The sequence below is a fragment of the Drosophila subpulchrella genome, chromosome 2R, assembly GCF_014743375.2.
Source record: "Drosophila subpulchrella strain 33 F10 #4 breed RU33 chromosome 2R, RU_Dsub_v1.1 Primary Assembly, whole genome shotgun sequence".
Classification (NCBI taxonomy): domain Eukaryota; kingdom Metazoa; phylum Arthropoda; class Insecta; order Diptera; family Drosophilidae; genus Drosophila; species Drosophila subpulchrella.
Genome location: NC_050611.1, coordinates 3,520,602 through 3,539,455, shown reverse-complemented (window position 1 = coordinate 3,539,455; position 18,854 = coordinate 3,520,602). Strand labels below are relative to the sequence as shown.

General features: G+C 40.0%; 2 protein-coding genes across 5 annotated transcripts; one reads left to right on the top strand and one right to left on the bottom strand.

The window, feature by feature from the left end:
• The first annotated feature begins 9,695 nt into the window (after window positions 1–9,695).
• Window positions 9,696–18,733, top strand: LOC119550083. 4 transcript variants are annotated; one of them, XM_037858556.1, is made up of 14 exons: window positions 9,696–9,763; window positions 11,051–11,471; window positions 12,434–12,541; window positions 15,183–15,280; window positions 15,340–15,630; window positions 15,710–15,946; window positions 16,003–16,131; window positions 16,184–16,313; window positions 16,373–16,495; window positions 16,548–16,637; window positions 16,904–16,954; window positions 17,160–17,232; window positions 17,398–17,708; window positions 18,350–18,505. In XM_037858556.1, exons 2-14 carry the CDS (start codon window positions 11,121–11,123, stop codon window positions 18,503–18,505), a joined length of 2,148 nt encoding a protein of 715 aa, XP_037714484.1. In that variant the 5' UTR covers window positions 9,696–9,763; window positions 11,051–11,120. The 4 variants fall into 4 exon arrangements, with proteins under 4 accessions (XP_037714484.1, XP_037714483.1, XP_037714485.1 ...); XM_037858555.1 differs by having other exon boundaries at window positions 9,707–9,781; XM_037858557.1 differs by lacking the exon at window positions 9,696–9,763 and adding an exon at window positions 9,927–10,013.
• On the bottom strand, window positions 13,647–14,340 carry LOC119550084 (C-type mannose receptor 2-like). Its single transcript, XM_037858559.1, has one exon. It carries the CDS (start codon window positions 14,338–14,340, stop codon window positions 13,765–13,767), a length of 576 nt encoding a protein of 191 aa, XP_037714487.1. The 3' UTR covers window positions 13,647–13,764.
• Window positions 18,734–18,854: the final 121 nt, after the last annotated feature.

The following is an 18,854-nucleotide window of genomic DNA, read 5'->3' as shown; positions in this document are numbered from 1 at the left end:
AATATACTTTCGGGACGTTTTCTAGTACATATAAGATATATTTCTTAGTACTTATACCAAAATATATCTAATACTTCCTATTCCTATTAAAATCATGTTAAATAAAAAACGCTATCTATAAGGACAGGTGAACCGTGTAAGAGGTATATAGCCAGCCAAACCAATGTTCCCACTTGATGTTCATTCAACCCACTGACAGCTAATGAATTGTTAAGTTTTGAATTTTGAAAAGAAAAGTGCATAAATCAGGTGGCGGCGAAGAAAGACAATTCAAAATATGCGACACCTGCCACAAGCCACTCACTCATCCATTCGTTAGAGGCCCCACCTGCGATAGCCGAAATTCGAATTGAAATGCATCCCTCGTCGCCAAGACATGACGACACTTTGTCTGCGATAATCCCGATGGAGGGACACTAATGACGCACCACTCGAATTTATAGTTCCGGCGGTAGTTGGGGATAGCGTAAGAAAACCCCGAGGGCAGATCCCGAAAGTAAAAGTGTGCATGCCTAATGCAACTCCCTTTGAAAGGCGGAAAGAACTCCAGAAGAGCTGACAACAATGGCAGCGGTTTTTGTTTTGGTTTTTTTATGGGGCGGGGACGATCATGGCTGCCTGGCTTCGGGCAATCAAAAGCACATCACGATTGCGAGGATGAAATTGAAGCCGCCTCTGTGTGTAAGCTCCCGACCCGCCCCCTCAGCCTTCTCGATCGACACACAGAAAAATTTTTGTAATATATTTTTACGTTAGGAGTATTTGAAAGACTGTAGAAAAATTAGTCGGCTCTTTGTATTAAAAATTTCCTATTAAAATAGTTAAAATTAATTTTGTTGGAAAACAGTTTTCGAAAACAATCTAAAAACATTAAGAAGCCTTTAGTTCTTTTTAAAGTATCTCTCTGAATAATTTGTAAATTATTATCAGTTACAGTTAATATCATAATACCTTTAAATAATACAACTTTTTGAGAAAAGTATTACATTTTTAACATTATACGTTTATAAGTAAACTGTACAAACACAAATTTATTTGAAGTCTTGCTTAATTGCCTTAAATTCCAATCGAACTTAAACTCGTAGAATTTTAAGAGTTCGTCTCTGTTCCGTTCTGAAGCAAATAGCTTTTTAAAAGGAAAAAGTGACAAAATCGTAAGGGACTGCCTATATAATTTGTTGAAGTCATTAGACCATCCTCCCCATGTAATCATCCCAGTAGTAGTTGTAAAACAAAAATTAAGATAGTTTTTGTTTCTGTGTAGGCAGTATTGTCTTTATCTCGCCTGGCTCCTCACTCAGATAAACTGTTGCCAAATCTCGAACTTGGTCAGCGGGCAGCGTTCATTCGGATTCATTCGCTCGCGACAGCATCATGCGAATTTAATTGAATAAAGTTTTGTAAGAGTTTTGTAATTGCCCCGGCAGATTAACAAAACGAATGCAGATAGCAGCCGGCTCGTAGTATTCCCCACTGATACGAGTCGGGCCTCGGCGGTTTCATGTCTGGCCAGGAGCCATAATTGAGATGCTTTTGAGGCGATAATAAATTATGAAGGCAGAAAATGAAACGAAACAAAACGAGGTAAATCGAAAGCAAAATAAAGCGCCAAAAGCCGGGCCAAGAAAGTAAAATGTCGGCCGGGGAGAGGTGAGTGGACCCTATCGTTCGTGTGGGCAGGGAGAAGCCAAGGCAGAGACGATTAGGCCAGGGATTAGGCCAAGTCTGCAGGCCATAAATTATACATTGTATTTTCGATTCGGGCCAAAAGCTAACGGGACTGGGCCCCGCAAAACGGTTAGACGGGCCAAAAAAAAGGGAAACCGAAAGTGCATCGAACCCGCATAAGGATTAGTCTGGCCCAGAATCGGCAGGTTTTCGGAGGCGGAGTTCCTTGAGCGGTAAAGTATAGCTTTTTAATTGAATGCTTAGGCTGGAATGCCCAACTTATCGCCAAACAGAGCTATATGCATATGGACAAAGGGACCCATTAATCACGGAATCAGCCTTGAATGTAAATTAACTCGATTGATTTATATCCCCCGAATAAGATGTAAATAACTTACACATCGGGGCTTTTGTTTAAGAATGACCATTGACTTGACTAAAATTTACATATTTTATGAACTAACATTTTTGCAAGATCAGTTAGCTTATAGTCAAAGTGTTGTCTTTGCTTAGAAAGAATTATAAGACTGCTTAATACAAAGGTTATTATAAGACTCAACTTATACAATTTCGTAATGAACATTTGATCCCATCTAGGTAAGTTTCTTAGGAGTATTTAGTTTATTTGTTATTAATGTCTATAAGGATCACATTTTCAAATTGTATTTGTTCAGTCTCATTTAATTTCAACCTTAGTTCCTATTTACATAATTTCCCGGCAAATATTTCTCTGACAGGCCTCGTAACTATTTTTATAATTCGTCGATTTCGCAATTGAAAGCGTTTTGTTCGGAAAAAAGTAATTGAGAACTGTCATGCAATCTGATATGATTGCAAATGCGAAGTGCACATAAATTCGTTGGGACTGTCCTCGGATTCGGTTTCGGTTTCGGCGTTGGATTGGACCCCGGTTCGGGACTCGGCATTTGAGTGTTTCAGTCTGGCTTGGCATTTAGTAGACAATTAGCAGCGTTGCGTGTCCAGCGCTCAAGGGGGTGGCGGGTGGAGCAGCTCCTAAAAACCCGAGACTCGTGAGTAAGCCACGTCCTAATGGTCAGTCGCTGCAGGGCAGCAGCAGTTAGGGCCCGGCCAATCAGCTCGTTCCCAGCTTGGCCCGGTGCTGAGCCACCCCACTTCCTGGTTGCAACAGGGATCCCGGCTAATGCAGTGCTGCTAACTTGGCTAATTTACAGCAGATTAGGCCAAGTATTGAAGGGAATTTCTAAAGTTCCCCATTGGGGAATTCTTGTTCTAATCAAATAAGTACATCAATTTAAAATATATTAGTTGTAAATACCAAGTTTAATCGTATATCACTCATACGCAATGTTGTACGAATCTGGATATTCGAAAGTTTAATTATTAAAGTCTTAATATGAAAATTTAAATACATACAAAAATTGTAGGCTACACTTGGTACATCCTTGTAAATGGAATTCATTTGTCATGCTTCTAATTTTCAATAAGTTCTATATGATTCTTGATCTATACTTAAAAATATTTTAAATATTTAAAAAAAACCTAAGTAACTTATATAAGTAAGGTACTGAATTTTCATAATTTAAAAGTATAGATACCAAATGTGATTTAAAGTTGCCTATTTTCTATGGTCTAAAACATTTTATTGCACTAGGGGAAGGTCGAAGCCGATTTTCATGGTAAGTTCAGCGCTTTTATTATTCGTTTTTCTTCTTTTTTATTATTACCATGCTATTTTTAGCTTTTTTAATGTATGAGATTGTTTTGGACAGCAATAAATTGGCACCACTAATAAAAACACAAGCTCAACAATCGCATAGACGGCAGCGTGACTCATAAAACCGCGCTCAGGAAGCTCCATGGGGAGGGGCTGTGGCGGTCGGGGGGCGGGAAAGGGGAGCACAACAAAAGAGAACATCGATTTGTGGCAGCGCCTGCGCAAAGCGTGAAATTTATGCGACCCACACGCAGCGCCACTCACGACCGCTGCAAACGTTCACCAATCCGAAGACTGTGGACTGAAGACTGAAGAATCGACTCTGAAGACTGAGTGCTGGAGATCGAAGAGCGAAGACGGCCGCCGAAGACGAGGATGAAGATGAAGACGGCGAAGAAGACCAAGACGAAGCTGTTGAGGAGCAGCCGGCGAATTTCATTTCTCGCAATAAATCCATGACTGATTTATGTACTGCACAATCGTTACAAATCACAAACGTTTACGTTTACTGAATGAACGTCCGTCTGCAGCCTTATCTTGGTGTCTGTGTAAGGTGCACTGAGGAAAAATATTGTTTTAATCGTAATATTCACACCTATTTTATAAAAAATATTTTATGTTTTCATTGAAGAAAGCACCTTCTGTATAAACCATCATAGGATTACTTAGACTTTTGACTCATACACTGTTAGTTTCTAAACTAAGAAAATATAAATACAATAGTCTTTCTTTCATGAGATCTTATATTTTAAATGATAAAAAAAATACATATGGAATAAAAAATATATATGAGATCGATTGACTCATTGAATTACCAAATCATCGAATCATCACATCATAGTATCACCAAAACATCGAATCATATAATTATCGAATCAACGAATCATCAAATCTATAATCCTTTAAATATTTCTCATTCAGCAAGCTGCAATACAATATGGATGAATAGGCAACAAGGTGTTCGATTCTACTTAAGAAGCTCTGTATGCATTGAGTGGATCGTATAATACATTTTCGGCATAAAAGTTGAATTCAGAAGTTTTGTATGTTGATCACCCGATGGTTTCTTCGTTAGGATGTGTTTTTGTTTGATATAATATTATCAAAAGACAATAGTTTTTTTTCCGTGCACCTGTTTCCCAGTGCATCTGCCTGAAAAAGTGGGGAGGTGGGTAAAAAGTAACAGTGCACCACTCACGTGCTGGCCTTCAGCTTCAATCAGCCCAACAGCACTCGTCGTGAAGATCGAATTGCATTTGAATTAATTAAAACTCTCGACGCAGACACGAGTCCGCAAGAGCTCAACGAGAATTTGTCAACTAAACAAGGCACAGACTTCTTATATATACAGGGGTGTCTGGCCCTACACATGTAACACTTTATCGATTTCAGAACAATTGAAAGTTCACCGAAAGCCAACTGCAAACCACAAGTGACGTGAACAAAATCGATCAGCGACAACAGCAGCAAATAAATAAAAATGAAAAGAACAAAAGCTCTTCGCTGAAGTGCAGAGTGCAATGGCAACCATGGAATGGCAATGGATCGGGAGATTTACATACTCGACACTCAAAGAGCCAGGGAAGCGGCCAAGGATCGCTGGCAGTGATGCCAACTATCCGTCGACAGATACGGATTTGCTCTTACATATTTTAGGAAATATTAGGAACAATCAATAGCAAATTCACTAAATACAAATTGATTAAAAATATAATGAGGTTTCGTATAGGTACTAATATTATCATAATAAAAAGGAAATTTAAGTTTTATGCTAATAAAAAGCATTCAAATTTTGTATAACGTACATATGTATTTATATTTTGTTCTTGTATTGGTTGGTTTTCAATCTGAATCACCTCATTAGGTACCCACCATCCCCTTTATATCGAAAGAATATACTTATAAGGTTTCAGTTGTTAATAAGCAATAATACCTCTACAAAAGATTGATTTTAGCTAATCTTATATAATTCTACACATTAATATAGTTTTGCTAGTTAGGATTGTTTTAGTAGTCGTTTGCTCGATATATTGTATTTAAAAGAAGTTTAATTTTTAAAAAGCATTTTAAGCTCGATTACCCTTTGTTTTAAAATACACCATCAAGAAAATTTCTGACAACCGAATTTTATTCGTATTTTAAGGGACTTACAATTGGAATTTGTAAGGAAGAGATTCCTCAAGCATCCTTGATAATATGTAAGTTTCTAACTCCTTGAGCATTCTGGATAATATGTAAATTTTTCATCCCAATAGCCAAATTGGCAACACTGATCGCCGGGCTGTGTTCGATGTTGTTATTGTTGTTCTACCTCCGTTGGCCACTTAAGTTGACGTCGCGATGCGCTGCTTGAGTCTCCTGGTTCTCGCTGCCTGCCCAGAGGCGCATGCCTGTCCGCTGCAGGGGGGGTGGTTGATGAGGATGAGGGGGGCTAGAGGATCGGAAGGAGCAGGGCCAGGCTGGGGCAAAAGTATGACTAAATGCATGCAAGTTATTTAAATGAGACATTTTCAGAGTCCATGGCCAGGCGGCGGCATGTGAACAGCTCCAATTCTTGCTACGGCTTTTTGGCTCCCACTTGATGCACTAACAGAGGGTATCCCATATTCGAGCAGAGCCTTACAAAATTATAAAAGATATTTATTTTTTTGTTAAAGAATTTAAGGGCTTCTTCAAGATTAACTAATTCCCTTTAAAACATTCAAAACAACCAGCACATTTGGTATAATTTTCAGTTTATTTTTACATAGCAACCCTAGTTTGTTTCTTTTAATATTACTAATTAGATGTATTTATTTCTTAGTTGAAAAGTTTACAATTTCATTTCAGTTAATTTATTTCTTTTACTTTAAACATTTTATTACTATTTAAAAATATGATGAAAATAAAAATACATTTGGAGTGAGTTATATTGCAAATCCTAGTGTACTACAAACCTTTCCAAATATTATTTAAGGTACTATTGTGGGCAAAAAGTAAGGGACTATTTGGCATGTTTCAAGGACTGGAAAAACCTTTAGCATAAGTGTATTTTATCGGGAGGGAAATACTTTAATGGGGATGAAATTGATTTACAAAAATAAAGATCTTTCATTTAACAAACAATTTCATCTAACTTTTGGCCCACAATAATAAAACTATTTAACAACATTTAGCAAGTAAGATTAGAGTATTTCCCCAGCGACTTGTGCCACCCATATCCTTCCTCCACTCAAGGCATTATCTCGCAGCTGGGCCAAGAGCAATGCGAACTATTTATGTACATTTTGCTGTGGCGGCTGTCACTTTTGGGTGGCTGCTCCACGGTCACAGTAGCAGTCGCAGCCCCAGTCACATTCACAGTCACGGTGGCGAAGGCGATGCCGAAGGGCGGGGACTGAAGCCGTGCTAATTGTGTCGCTAGTGTCAGATTTATGTGGCCCGATCAATCGGTAATATATGCCGGGGCGATCGGAACCCCCAGATGGCGATGGTGAGCCAAGGAGTTGGGGAGCCCCAGAGTCGGGTATCAAATTATAATTCAATTTACGAAAAGACAAGCGACCACCGTGGTGGCCGCTAAACACATTCCTAGCCAGTTGTCGGCCGGGAAGATTGGCTCATAAATTGTCCAAATTAATTCATAGTGGCACCAATGGCGACACCTACTCGTTGTCACCGTTACACCTCGACCATCTCCATCTCCAGTGGATCCCCCGGATCCCCCATCCTGCTCCTCGACCCCCCGACTTTGTCAACCGGAATGGAAACGGGCAATCGGCATGGGAGAATGTTTACTTGGTTCGTTAGTCATAAATTTATTGGCTTTATTGAAACATCAATTTGGACACCATAGCGGACGACACCCGACCAGTTCAAAGTTACCCGATCCAATTGTGTTCCCCGGGAGGAGATATAGATATGGCGATGGTAATGGAACTGCGAGATGGGGAGATGGGCTGGGACGGGGCCATCAAGGTGGTCCATTGGTGGGACCAACAGCAGTGCCTCCTCATTTTCGGTTTTGTTTTTATTCCCCAGCGCCTAGAACAGGTTTCTTCTCTTCTCTCCAGATCGTCGGATCGCCGGCTTTTGCGGATTCCGATTCGAACCCTCGGATCCAGCCAATCGCTCGCCGCTTGCGCTGTTAATTTCCAACAATTTTACAGCTAGTTATGCAAATGCCCGGCTGTTTCTTTTTCGTTTGGAAAGTCGCCAGCTCGAGGCGGGCATAATGCCGATTCGGCTGGATGATCTCATGGCCGCGGCCCGAAGAGGCGGGACAATGGGAACGCTCAGAGTTGCGAAAGTACGATTTATGCCGCCCGGTATCTAAATAAAGTCTTCCCGATCTGGGGTGTTCTGGGCTACTAACGACTAGCCGAGGAAGTATGAATTCCAATGATTGGAGGGTAGGAACAATATCAAAATATTTGTTTAAAATCAATTAATTATGAACTGCGAATTGAAGGGGGATAAAAAAAATAAATTCTTCAAATCTGACATTCATAAATATATATTTACTATAGATACTAGAAAATAAACTAATATCACTGTGTTACAAAGTGTAACTGTTATTTACCTCGATGGTTCTTAGAAAATCTTATACGCTTTGAATCCCCATTTTAAAGTGTGTTCAACAAAAGTGTGTTCAAAGTTTAAAAAATGCTGTTTTTGGCTTTTTTTAAACCGCAAGTACTCTTCATGTTTTAAGCCTTAAGCGGAGTTATAAACAAAAGAACACATACAACTGCGGTCAAAACAATAGTTGTGCCACAACCATTTATTCTAAAAGTTTGGTTTTTTCAACATATCTTATCCAATTCGTCCAACAGATAGATTAAAATCCAGAAAGGTCAATCATGAAGATGAAGATAAGTTGCAACAACATTCTTACTTCTATATTTGTGATCGCAGGTGTATTTCATTACCTACGACTTCTTTCGTTTATATCTCCCTTAAAAAAAACAAAATTATTTTGAGTATGCGGTTCGAAAGATAAAGAGTGGCATCTATCAACTGTTTTAACAAACTAACAAGCAAATAACCCGTTCGCCTGTAATTGCGGTTAAGAAACAGCATTTTTTTTAACTTTGAGGTAATTTTACTCAGAATCCTTGTGTATGGGACCTTTTGGTAAACACAGTTCAAAAGCGAATACAATTTTCTAGCAACCATTGATGTATATTTTTCGTAATATTTACAGATTAAAAAATAAATTTCATGGGAACTCCGAAAAAAAATGAAATTGGCTTAAATACAGGCAAAATAATAGTCAACACCTTACACAAAAAAGCGTTAAGTGCCATTTTTTTGGGCGCGCACTTTACCGATGTGCTCCTATAATAAGCATTTTGACGATTTAATTTTGAAAACGTGTGTTATTTCTATTATTGTCATGTGTTTCGCCAATTATTCAAATTTCTATTTTTTAGTTATCCATCAACTGTTTCCCAGTTTATAAATCACATTTTTTATACTTGTCTTGATATTTTCCTTGTTTAAAATGTAATGCAAACAATATTAGGTTGCCAAGGCGATTCCCATAGGTGTTAGTAACAGTTCCTTTCTGCGACGAGTAATTCATTCATTCATTCACAATTAATACCGTTTTTAATTTTAAAGCTTTAATATATTTTATGAGCATTTTGTAAATCTATTTTGTAAATCACTGTCAAAAGCGATCTGGAAATTCCTTTTAAATTTCTTGTTAGCATACCAAATCAAAGAAACCCTTAACATAGCAGTTCCAGTAGCCAAGATGTGAATTCTACATGTTCTATACACTCATTTTACAATAGGTTCGCGTCATGGCTAACACAGATGTAAGTAACATGTAAAAACTAAAATGGTTTTCTTTGTTATTTTAATATAAAACAAAATAATCAAACGAGGAAACTGATATTTTTAAAAGAACACTCAAGGGTAAAACCCTAAATCATTGAGCTGGGTTTGATTAGAAACACGCCTAATAGACGTGGAAAAAGACTTTATTTATAACGGAAAAACCAACAAACGATCGCTTCTTCAGATGCCAATTACAAATCAAACAAAAAGAAATTTCGATAAAGGTAATGAAAATATATTTACGAGTATGCCTAAGCACTTTAATATGCAACTTCAGGTCATTAAAGATTGCCGTGACATCCCCGAAAATGAACAAAAACATGTAACAAAGCAATAAAAGCCACCCATTCTGTGGGAACAGATTGCAGCTTATAAAAGTTTACATCGGGATAGCAGAGTCCCGTGTGCGCAGTCCTTTGAGGGGGAGGATGTGGGTGAACTCTGGTCCCACAGGACCTTCGCTATAAACAGACGAAACTCAACAGGTTTAAGCTCAGTTGGCTCTGGTCGCTCGTAGCATTCAATCGCGGAAACCGAAGGGAAAAGTACGGCGAGCGCAGGGAAAACTCCCACGTACGGAAAACTCACATTGTGAGGGGCCTAACCACACATTCCTCGCACTTGTCGCTAATAGATAATTGAATTTTTTGCCATTGTTGTGTGGGAATTTAATGCGTGGCTCTGTGCAACAAGAATTAAAGAAACTTTTTATGTGCGTGCTGTGCGATTGATTGGAAGTGCGCCGCAAATATAAATTGCAATAAGTTACAGCTGTGAAATATAAAAATTAACTTAACTTCCAGTTTCTCAATTATTTCCAAGTGTAGGCAATTAAAACTTTAATCAATAAATGTGCTCATGATAAGTGTGAAAAGTAAACCAACAAGCGGACATTGCGGCAATGGAAACAGCCGAGGATAAAGGATATGTGTCCACATAGATACAAAACGCAGGCCATTGCGCAAATTGTTTACTTTGGCACTACACTGGGCGAAAAGCGGGGTCCGCCTGGGTTCCGCCTGGGGAGCAGCAATCAAATGTGCTTTCAATTAAACTCAAAGCCCCAACCCCTTTGCTAAACTCCCACCCTTCCGTTGGCAACGCTTGGTTGCTTGGCTGCTCATCCATCAAATTTGTCGTCCTCCGTCGTCCTGTCGTCCTGACGTCCTGACATCCTGACATTTGTTTGGCGGCCAGCGAATGGGCGGCCACGGGGTGGGGGCGTGGTCCGGCCACCCATATGTGCTTATCTGCTATTTTTCGCAATTATTCTACGAGCCCTCCTCATTACGGCCCCATTGAAACTCAACAAGTGTCGCCGGAGTGAAACTATCAGATACAAATTGAACACGCAACAATTATGTACAGTCCGCACTCACAGTGACATTTGCACTTCCAATGCACTGGGAAAAACAGAGCCAATTACCTCAGCCTTGTTTACTGTTATAGTGTAAATGCAAAGTGAATAGCCCTACATTTTTTATATTTTACAATTTAAAATATACATTTATTCACTTTAAGCTTAAGGAACGGGTGTTATGTACTAACACAGTATTTAAAGTGTTTGAAAATAACTTTCCCATGCTAAAAGCTCTATACTTTCATTATGTTATAGAATTTTTATGTATTTATAAAGAAAAACTAAGACCTCTTTTTTGGTCCGCATGTAAAAATAATGTTGGTTAAAAAACCTGGAAACAGAATGGAAATTGAGGGTTTAAAAGCTATAGCTTTAAGACTTAAGCCAAGGATACAGTGTTGTATATTAATTAGGGTTCCCTGCGTAATTTCTATCTGATAGTTTTCGTTTCGGCAATTTATACCTTGAACCCTGTCGAATTAAACCCTTTCGCCCGGCAGTTTCTCTCCGTGCAGCAAACGTGTTTATGAGGCACTGGCTCTCCACATCCTCGCCTGAACAATCGGCAATATGCTAAATGGAAAAGCGCACAAGTCCGGAGATAACCCTGACCCTTGCCCCTGCCCAGCGGGCGGCAGTGGGGCTGTGAGCGGCAGAAAGCCGACCCCCAGCGTTAAGATCGACATTAGCGCCTGCCAATCGAACCACCCGATGGAGTCGCGAATGGCCCCCGGGCAGGAAGGCCCATCCGGCGAGGGGGGCCTGCTCCTGGTGCCCACACATCACAATCTGCAGCTCGATAAAATTTCCGTGCGCTCGATTAGTTCCGAGGATATATCGAGTGGCGGCACTGGAAGGTGCTGCAACGCCGCCGCCCGTAACCCGGCCATAAAAACGGGTCGGCGCCTGCAGCTGATGCAGGTGAGTCTTCCCCGGGAACTGGGCGAAATTGCTCTACAGGTGCGAAAAACAAACTTATCCGGAGCAGCATAAATTAGCGGCAGCGCATGCATCTTAATTAGGACGACTGGTCAGAGTCACGTGCCGCGGCATCCAGAGTGCGGCTAATGAATGTCGCGATTAGCGGGCCACGATAAAGACTAATCACGCCCCCTTTGCCGCCTTTGCCACCGGTACCTCCCTTGCAATCAGCCGCAGATAACGCCGAGATTGGTCCGGACTCTTGCTCCACGGAGCACATATTGATGGCAAATGAGAATATATGGCACAGTGGGTCAGGGCCGAACTACTTTTCCTTGGAACTTTATGTGGAGTTCCATTTAAAGCCTAGAAATCCTTACCTTTTAAATGCTCCAAATTATGATTTACCATAAGTACGATTTATTAGTTGAATTTTATAAAAATAAGAGTCGTTTTCTCAATACATGCTAACTTTTTGTATTGAAATCATTGATGTTTCGGAAAAATTAGGTTTCTTATTACCATGCTATTTTTAATCCGACTGAAAACGCCTATCTTAAGGGAATATTCTGATTGAATTTGTCTGTTGACAAAACTGACAGCAAAAAGTTTGCCTACTTTACTTTGACAGACTTCTCAAATCGAATTTACCACTGATTCGTGTAATTTAACTTTACATTGAGAAAACCAATTTTGCCATTCCGAATGATTTAACTTTATGTTTACTTTTTTTCTGACAGATAACAAACTAGAATCTTAACATGAGTTATAATCATTTAGACTAATTACAAAGCGATTTAATAAATTCAGTAGAGATAGAATAGGTATCTAAAATATTATCATAGCCTATTAGTTAAATAGTTAATTAATTTAATTGAAGACAAGACAACAATTCAATTCCCTGAAATACCTCGCCCACTGTAAGCAAGAACTCACTCATTGACATGCGAATCCATTTCCAGATGATAATACTACCATTTATACCAATATTGGCGTTGATTGTGCAAACATCGGTGACACTGCAAGAGATCCTGGAGTACCGTTCCGCCGTGGCCGACATCGAAACGCAGGTGAGCAGTTGGGTGGGTCAGTGGGTGGGAAAGTGGGTGGTCGCTTTGAGTGACTGGATGCGTCGGTGAAAAGTAGCAAACAAAGCGAATGCGTCCCGGATATTGTGTCTTTGAGGCGTAATTAAAATTTATTACAGCGATTCAATCAAACGCCAAGTAGACGAGAGGGGCAGACTCCCCCCGATGGTCAATGTTCACTTGACCATCCCGAGAAACCTTGGGTCCGTCTGTTTGCTCAGGTAAGTGCGTCCCAAGTCCCCGTGAAGGGTTCCGGAGCACGAGCTCGTGGCCAGGCACTCAACTGGGTCCTGCTGCCCACATCCCCCAACCGCCCACTTCATCTATCCATAATGCAAATGCTGAGTCCTCGCAAGAAAATATGAAAGAGAGAATGGAAAATATTGAACGTACCTATATGAGCCAAAAGGGGGTTGGGGAGGAGGCCAAAGTGAATTGATAAGGACGCAATGCGAAATATGCAGCGACAGTCGCCAGTGAAGGATGGGAGGTGGAAAGTGGTGAAAGTGGGAGGATGGTCCTTGAATAGGGGCACGTACTTAGAATGCAAAGCACACTATAAACAAATCAAGGGAAAAGAAAGAAGTCATCGACGGGAGAACTTTCCAATGATCACATAATGGGATGGCTTTTGATTTTGAAATACATAAGTGGAAGCGGAATTCCATAAAAAAAGTAGTACGAACAATAAAAAAAATGTATCAATATTATTAATACCATTTACATTGAAGTTGTTAAATCCGAAATTATAAGGTTGCCCAAAAAATCATTTTAAAGGCATTCATAAAGTTTGTCAAAATGCTACAAGCAATAAAAAAGTTTAATCAATATTATTAACATAAGGGTTATTAAAGTTATTAAAGTGATAAGATTACTAAACGAAAAGGCTTTTTATGGGTTGTAAGAGGTAGTAATTTTATCAAATATTTATTATTTTATTATACCTGACACTAAGCCAAAATTATTGATAAGTCATTATCCGTTGTTATAAACTAATTTTGTTATTCAAGTAGATCAATAAAATAAATTTATGGAATTTTAGGAATTTTCGTTAGCAAGTCAACCGAAAGTAAAAAAAAATATAGTGTTTTAAAATCTAATAATTAACATTTATATATTAGAATAATTCCAATCTGCTTTAAATTAATTTGAGCAGCACCCATTAAACAACAACTTAGAATTATGATCTCTACTTCTTTGTTGACTTAGACGGGTATCTTGGCCTCGAAGAAAGCAGAAGTGTTGAGACATAGCTGGGTCTTGAAATATTGCAGCGGAACCTGGCAGATGAGGGGTGCCCATTGGGTGCAGTTCCTTACGGCCAGGCGGTGGACACTCAAAAAGACTTCTTCAGTGGTCATGGTGACGTTGGCCAGCAAAGTGAGGCAATCTCCGCTGGCGGGCGTGGGCTGCCCCGCTTGCCAAGGAAGATATAGGGCCTGCTCTCCGGTGCTCTGCCAGTAGTAATCGCTTCTGGTCTCGCCCAGCTTATTGCCGGCAGTCCAAAACTCCGGTTGATAGGGAGCAATGACCGGCAGCCATTCGTTGATGGCATTCAGCTCAATGGAGTTCTTAATGCTCAGGAGTCCGGCGTTGAGGGACCGACAGTAGCGGTCCGACTCGTAAAAGCTCCTCCATTTGGTGTCCACCAGGAGGCACTTGTCCGCCACCTGGGTGAAGTTGGTGGGACAGACGGCTATGGTTTCCTCGCCGGCCACCTGATAAAGTTGGCCATAGGCCAAGGCAACCAATGCGAAACAAACTAACTTGGGCCACAACATCTTTAGTAACTGGCCCACAGTTTGCCACCGGAGTCTTTTATATGGCTAACCACCTGGGGGCAGCGATAAGTCAGCCTTCTGATAAGGGTTCGTAGAATATTGAGTGTAAGCGTGTTTCAGGTTATCTTGTTATCAATTTGACTACTAGAGCTGCTTATCAGAAACTCACAAAGATCGCCTGACTACGAGGGCTTAGAAGATTAGTAATGAGAATCCCCTTATTCAACGCCTAGGGATTCCCCAAATGCTGGACAAAACTATAATAAAACAGTCGATTATGTACATTATTCAACTTAGGGGCCTGACTCATTTTATTTGTTCGTTGTTCCTATAATGATTGGAAACCTAACTACTAAATAGGTAGATTTTTTTATCTACCGAAAAGTTCCACTCGGCGTATACGTAATTTATAAGACAATTTTTAGCAACAAACGAAAAGAAAAGCAAAGATAACATATCATTTAAGGCTATAATAACTCTTTCTTCAAATAGTTGTTTACCTCCTTTGTAATGACCTAAGCTGACTTAAGTAAAAGTACTTATATTTGTGTTCGAAGAACTTAAGGATCTTAACAACTTATGGACTCACTAAGCCTTTTAAAAATAAAAGTATATGAGTTGTTCCATTTATGTTTGTTTTACAGTTTGCTTATAAGAGAACACTTAAAATGTATTAATCTATTTATAATGGAAAGGGTTTTTAATTGTTATTGAACTAGAGCTGTCTGTAAAATTTTTTTTATAAATTACTTATAAATCCATTAAAATATATCGTATTCTTAATTCTTCAGACATTTATTTTATTTTTATTGATCTCTCTTTATTATTTTTTTTTTTTATAGGTTACTATTGCCACTGACTTAGGAAAAGTAGTTACTCGGCTACAGCTGGAACGCTCTGAAGTAGCGTTCTACATCTTCACGAACGGCAGCAAACAGCGGTTGGTACTCTGTTACATGCACTGAAGGATCTCAGCTTTATCTTTTACCTTCCGAACAGGGCCAACCTTACTTTGAGATTTGCAAATACGGACCACGCCCTGAACAACATGACCACCTGGAGTGAGATCAGTGTTCCTACAGCTCCGGACGAGGATGAGGACGATCGGGAGATGATGTTGAACCGATACGAGTTCCAGAGCCGGCTGAATGAGTTCAGGGATCGGGTGCGTTTGGAGCCCGAGGAGAGCTCGATCACTGAGGTGATGAACTGGTACACATCCATCAACCGGGGACTGCTCCATCACCTCAATGAGCAGATCAAAGAAACAGACAACAGCGGCGTATGGCGGTGAGTAGAGAGTTACCGATAAGGTAGTCCTAATTCAATTTTATTTGATTATATACGAAATTTGTGATAAACATGATAGTTATCTGGTGGGATTCAAGAACCTCCTCAAGAGCATTGAGTGCCAGAACATCGCAACTTCCTTTGGCATCAGGTACTACGGACGGGGGTCCTTGACAGCTGAGAATTTTGTATCCTACGTTCGATACGAATTCATGGCTCGAGAAATGATAAACTCCACCCTAAACTACGCTCCCATGCTAAGGAATATGTACACCAATATCACCAGCACCAAGAGGTTTCATCGGGCCAAACAAATGTGTGTAAGATGGGTAGTTTTCTTAACATTCGTTCTTATATAGGGTTCTTTCACAGGGGCTCCACCCTGATTAAGAATAATCCAAATGTTTCGAACGAACGTAGTGCCATTGAATACTACGAACTGATGAACAATTATACTGATGATCTGAGAATTCTTCAAAAGGCTCTGCGACGACTGATCAAGTATGGAGGTTATATATATCATTTGGCACGCATTTAATTTATTGTTATTAAGGGAGTATGTGGACAAGACCCTGGTGGAGGCTGACCGAAAAGAGGCCATTGGCATTGCCATTCTGGTTGTGGTGCTCCTGGTATCGCCGGTCATCATCGTTCTGGTGAAGAATGCCGCTGCAACGATACAGGTTCTATCCTAGCCACCATATCTGACCACAGTCGACTCATCTCTGTCCCCTTCCCATAGCATTATGCCCTGAATCTTTCCCAGAAGGCCAAGGAGCTTAAGCGGGAGAAGCGGAAAAGCGACTCGCTGCTCTTCCAAATGCTGCCGCCAAGTGTCGCCATGCAGTTGAAACAGACCCAGCAGGTGAGTCCGGGTGTGGGTGGGAATTAGGCAGCTCTAATTGACTTCCTGACAGGTGCCCGCCGAGCTCTACGAGGCAGTTACCATTTACTTCAGTGACATCGTGGGTTTCACTGAAATAGCTGCGGATTGTACTCCACTGGAGGTAAATATTCTGGTTAAGAGATTAGTTTAATGTGTCTTTTTATGTGGGTATTAATATAATTTGTGTTTCTCATTATTTTTTAAAACCATTGAATGTGTTTATGAGTCTTATATAAATGTGATTTCTTTCTTTTTTAAATTTTATGACTACTTCCCCAGAATCTTTAACAACTTAAATATGTATTTCTGCTTAGAAACGCTAGGGGTTACTTTCATAGCAATCATTAACCTTGTAGTTTTTTAACTCTTCTTAAATCTTTTCTACAGGTGGTAACATTCTTGAATTCGATTTACCGAGTGTTCGACGAGCGCATCGAGGTAAGTTTTTTATAAATTTTATTTTCAGAGGATTTTAAACATTTTCAAATGCCTGTTAAATCCAAAATTTTTAGGCATTTTCAGTGGTAGTTTCTAGTTGTACCAACTTTTCGGATATATTCTTCGAAAAGAATAAGTTATTATAATTAATTATATTGACAATTATATTTATACTTTCTAAATTTATATTTATTTTTAACTCGAGTGCTACGACGTCTATAAAGTCGAGACAATTGGAGACTCATATATGGTGGCTTCTGGTCTGCCGGTGAAGAACGGTAATTTATGCAAATTCAGCTGTCAGTCAGTCAGTCATTTAACCCCGCCCCTCGCACCGCCCCCGCTGCCTGAGTGCCCCAAAAAGATTTGCGCTAATTTAAATTTCGTTTGTGGCCATGCGCGTAATTTATGCCATGGAACTTTCCAAACCGCCGCCTCCGCAGGGAACAAGCACATCAGCGAGATAGCAACAATGGCGCTTGATTTGCTGGACGCCTCGTCGCTCTTCCGGATCCCCCGGGCGGGAGACGAGTTCGTCCAGATCCGGTGCGGAGTCCACACGGGTCCGGTGGTCGCCGGCATTGTGGGCACCAAGATGCCGCGCTACTGCCTCTTCGGCGACACGGTGAACACGGCCTCGCGCATGGAGAGCACCGGCGAGGCCCAGAAGATACATATCACCGAGGAGATGCACAACTCGCTGCAACAGGTGGGCGGATTCCGGACCGAGCATCGCGGGCTCCTCGATGTCAAGGTATAATGTTAAAGATCTTGAAATTTAATTTGTAAGCCAAGGAATGTTTGAAGTCTCAGTATGAATCCTAGTTGAATCAGGCATCTTTGCCGAATTCTTTTTAAAACAAAAATATAAATTTCTTGCATTATTATCTAAACCTTTTTACTTACGGTTTAAAATAAGAGAAAAAATCTTAGAAAAAAAGAAACAATTGAAAATACTTTTAAAATAGTCAGGACCTGTCGCAGCAAGGATTAGAACTCGGTACATTTCTTAAAGAATGTCATTATTGTCCGGACGAACATCTGAACCACCTTGAGGATTCGTATTTTCTGATTGCATTTTAAATTTAAGTTCATTTTAATTTAAGTTTATTTTAAGAAGTTTCGTTCTCAAAATTTTAAGTTCGATAGTACATTTTGTACATGCTGAAATTTTTCTGGACTTATTTCTCTTTTCGAGTAAATTAATTTGGGCCATGTCCATCGATAAAGGTGTTGATATGTAGCAGTAGAACCCCAATAACTTTTCTGATTTTCGCACTAAACGAATCTGTATAATAAAATTGATTAGAAACCTCAGAATTTCATCGATTTAAAAATCATTTTATCATAAAGGTTATTATTTTTCCTGGACTCTAAGAAACCTTTATCTTTTAGGGCAAGGGACTGATGAGCACCTACTGGCTGACCTGCAAGGACGGACCCGTAAGGGCTCGTGAGGAGATCTCGTGGCGGGCGGACATGCAGCCCGTGTTTCTGGACCACCTGAAGCTGCACCCGCCGACCGACTACAAGCTTCCCAAGCGAAAATGAGCGACGAGCCACTGTCAATTTTCCCGCTAGGACAAATTAAAAAAAAAGAAACCTTAAACTGTAGACGTAAATTATGGACGCTTTCAATGGCTTTTTGCTAGATGTACATGTGTCCCTCTATCTATCTCGGTGTGTTTACTCTTTTTAAACTTAGACGCTTTGGCGGTCAACCGTCTCTATGTAACTGCAGTGTAAGAACGAGCCAGATAAAGTCAAAATAAAAGTTATGTAATTAAAAAGCCACAAGCTACATTTTCTTAGCATTTCAATTTTTAACTTGGGAAAGTTCACACTCTAAACGAATATTAGTTTCATAATTCCCAGATCCAAAAATGAAGATACATATTTA

Bases quoted from the DNA above. Each gene is read 5' to 3' on its own strand.
- LOC119550083 (XM_037858558.1), top strand. From the start codon at position 11,121: ATGCTAAATGGAAAAGCGCACAAGTCCGGAGATAACCCTGACCCTTGC. The intron at 15,947-16,002 runs GTGTGTAAGATG...GTTCTTTCACAG, and splicing joins TTTCATCGGGCCAAACAAAT to GGGCTCCACCCTGATTAAGA. The intron at 16,955-17,159 runs GTAAGTTTTTTA...TTTTAACTCGAG, and splicing joins TGTTCGACGAGCGCATCGAG to TGCTACGACGTCTATAAAGT.
- LOC119550084 (XM_037858559.1), bottom strand. From the start codon at position 14,340: ATGTTGTGGCCCAAGTTAGTTTGTTTCGCATTGGTTGCCTTGGCCTAT.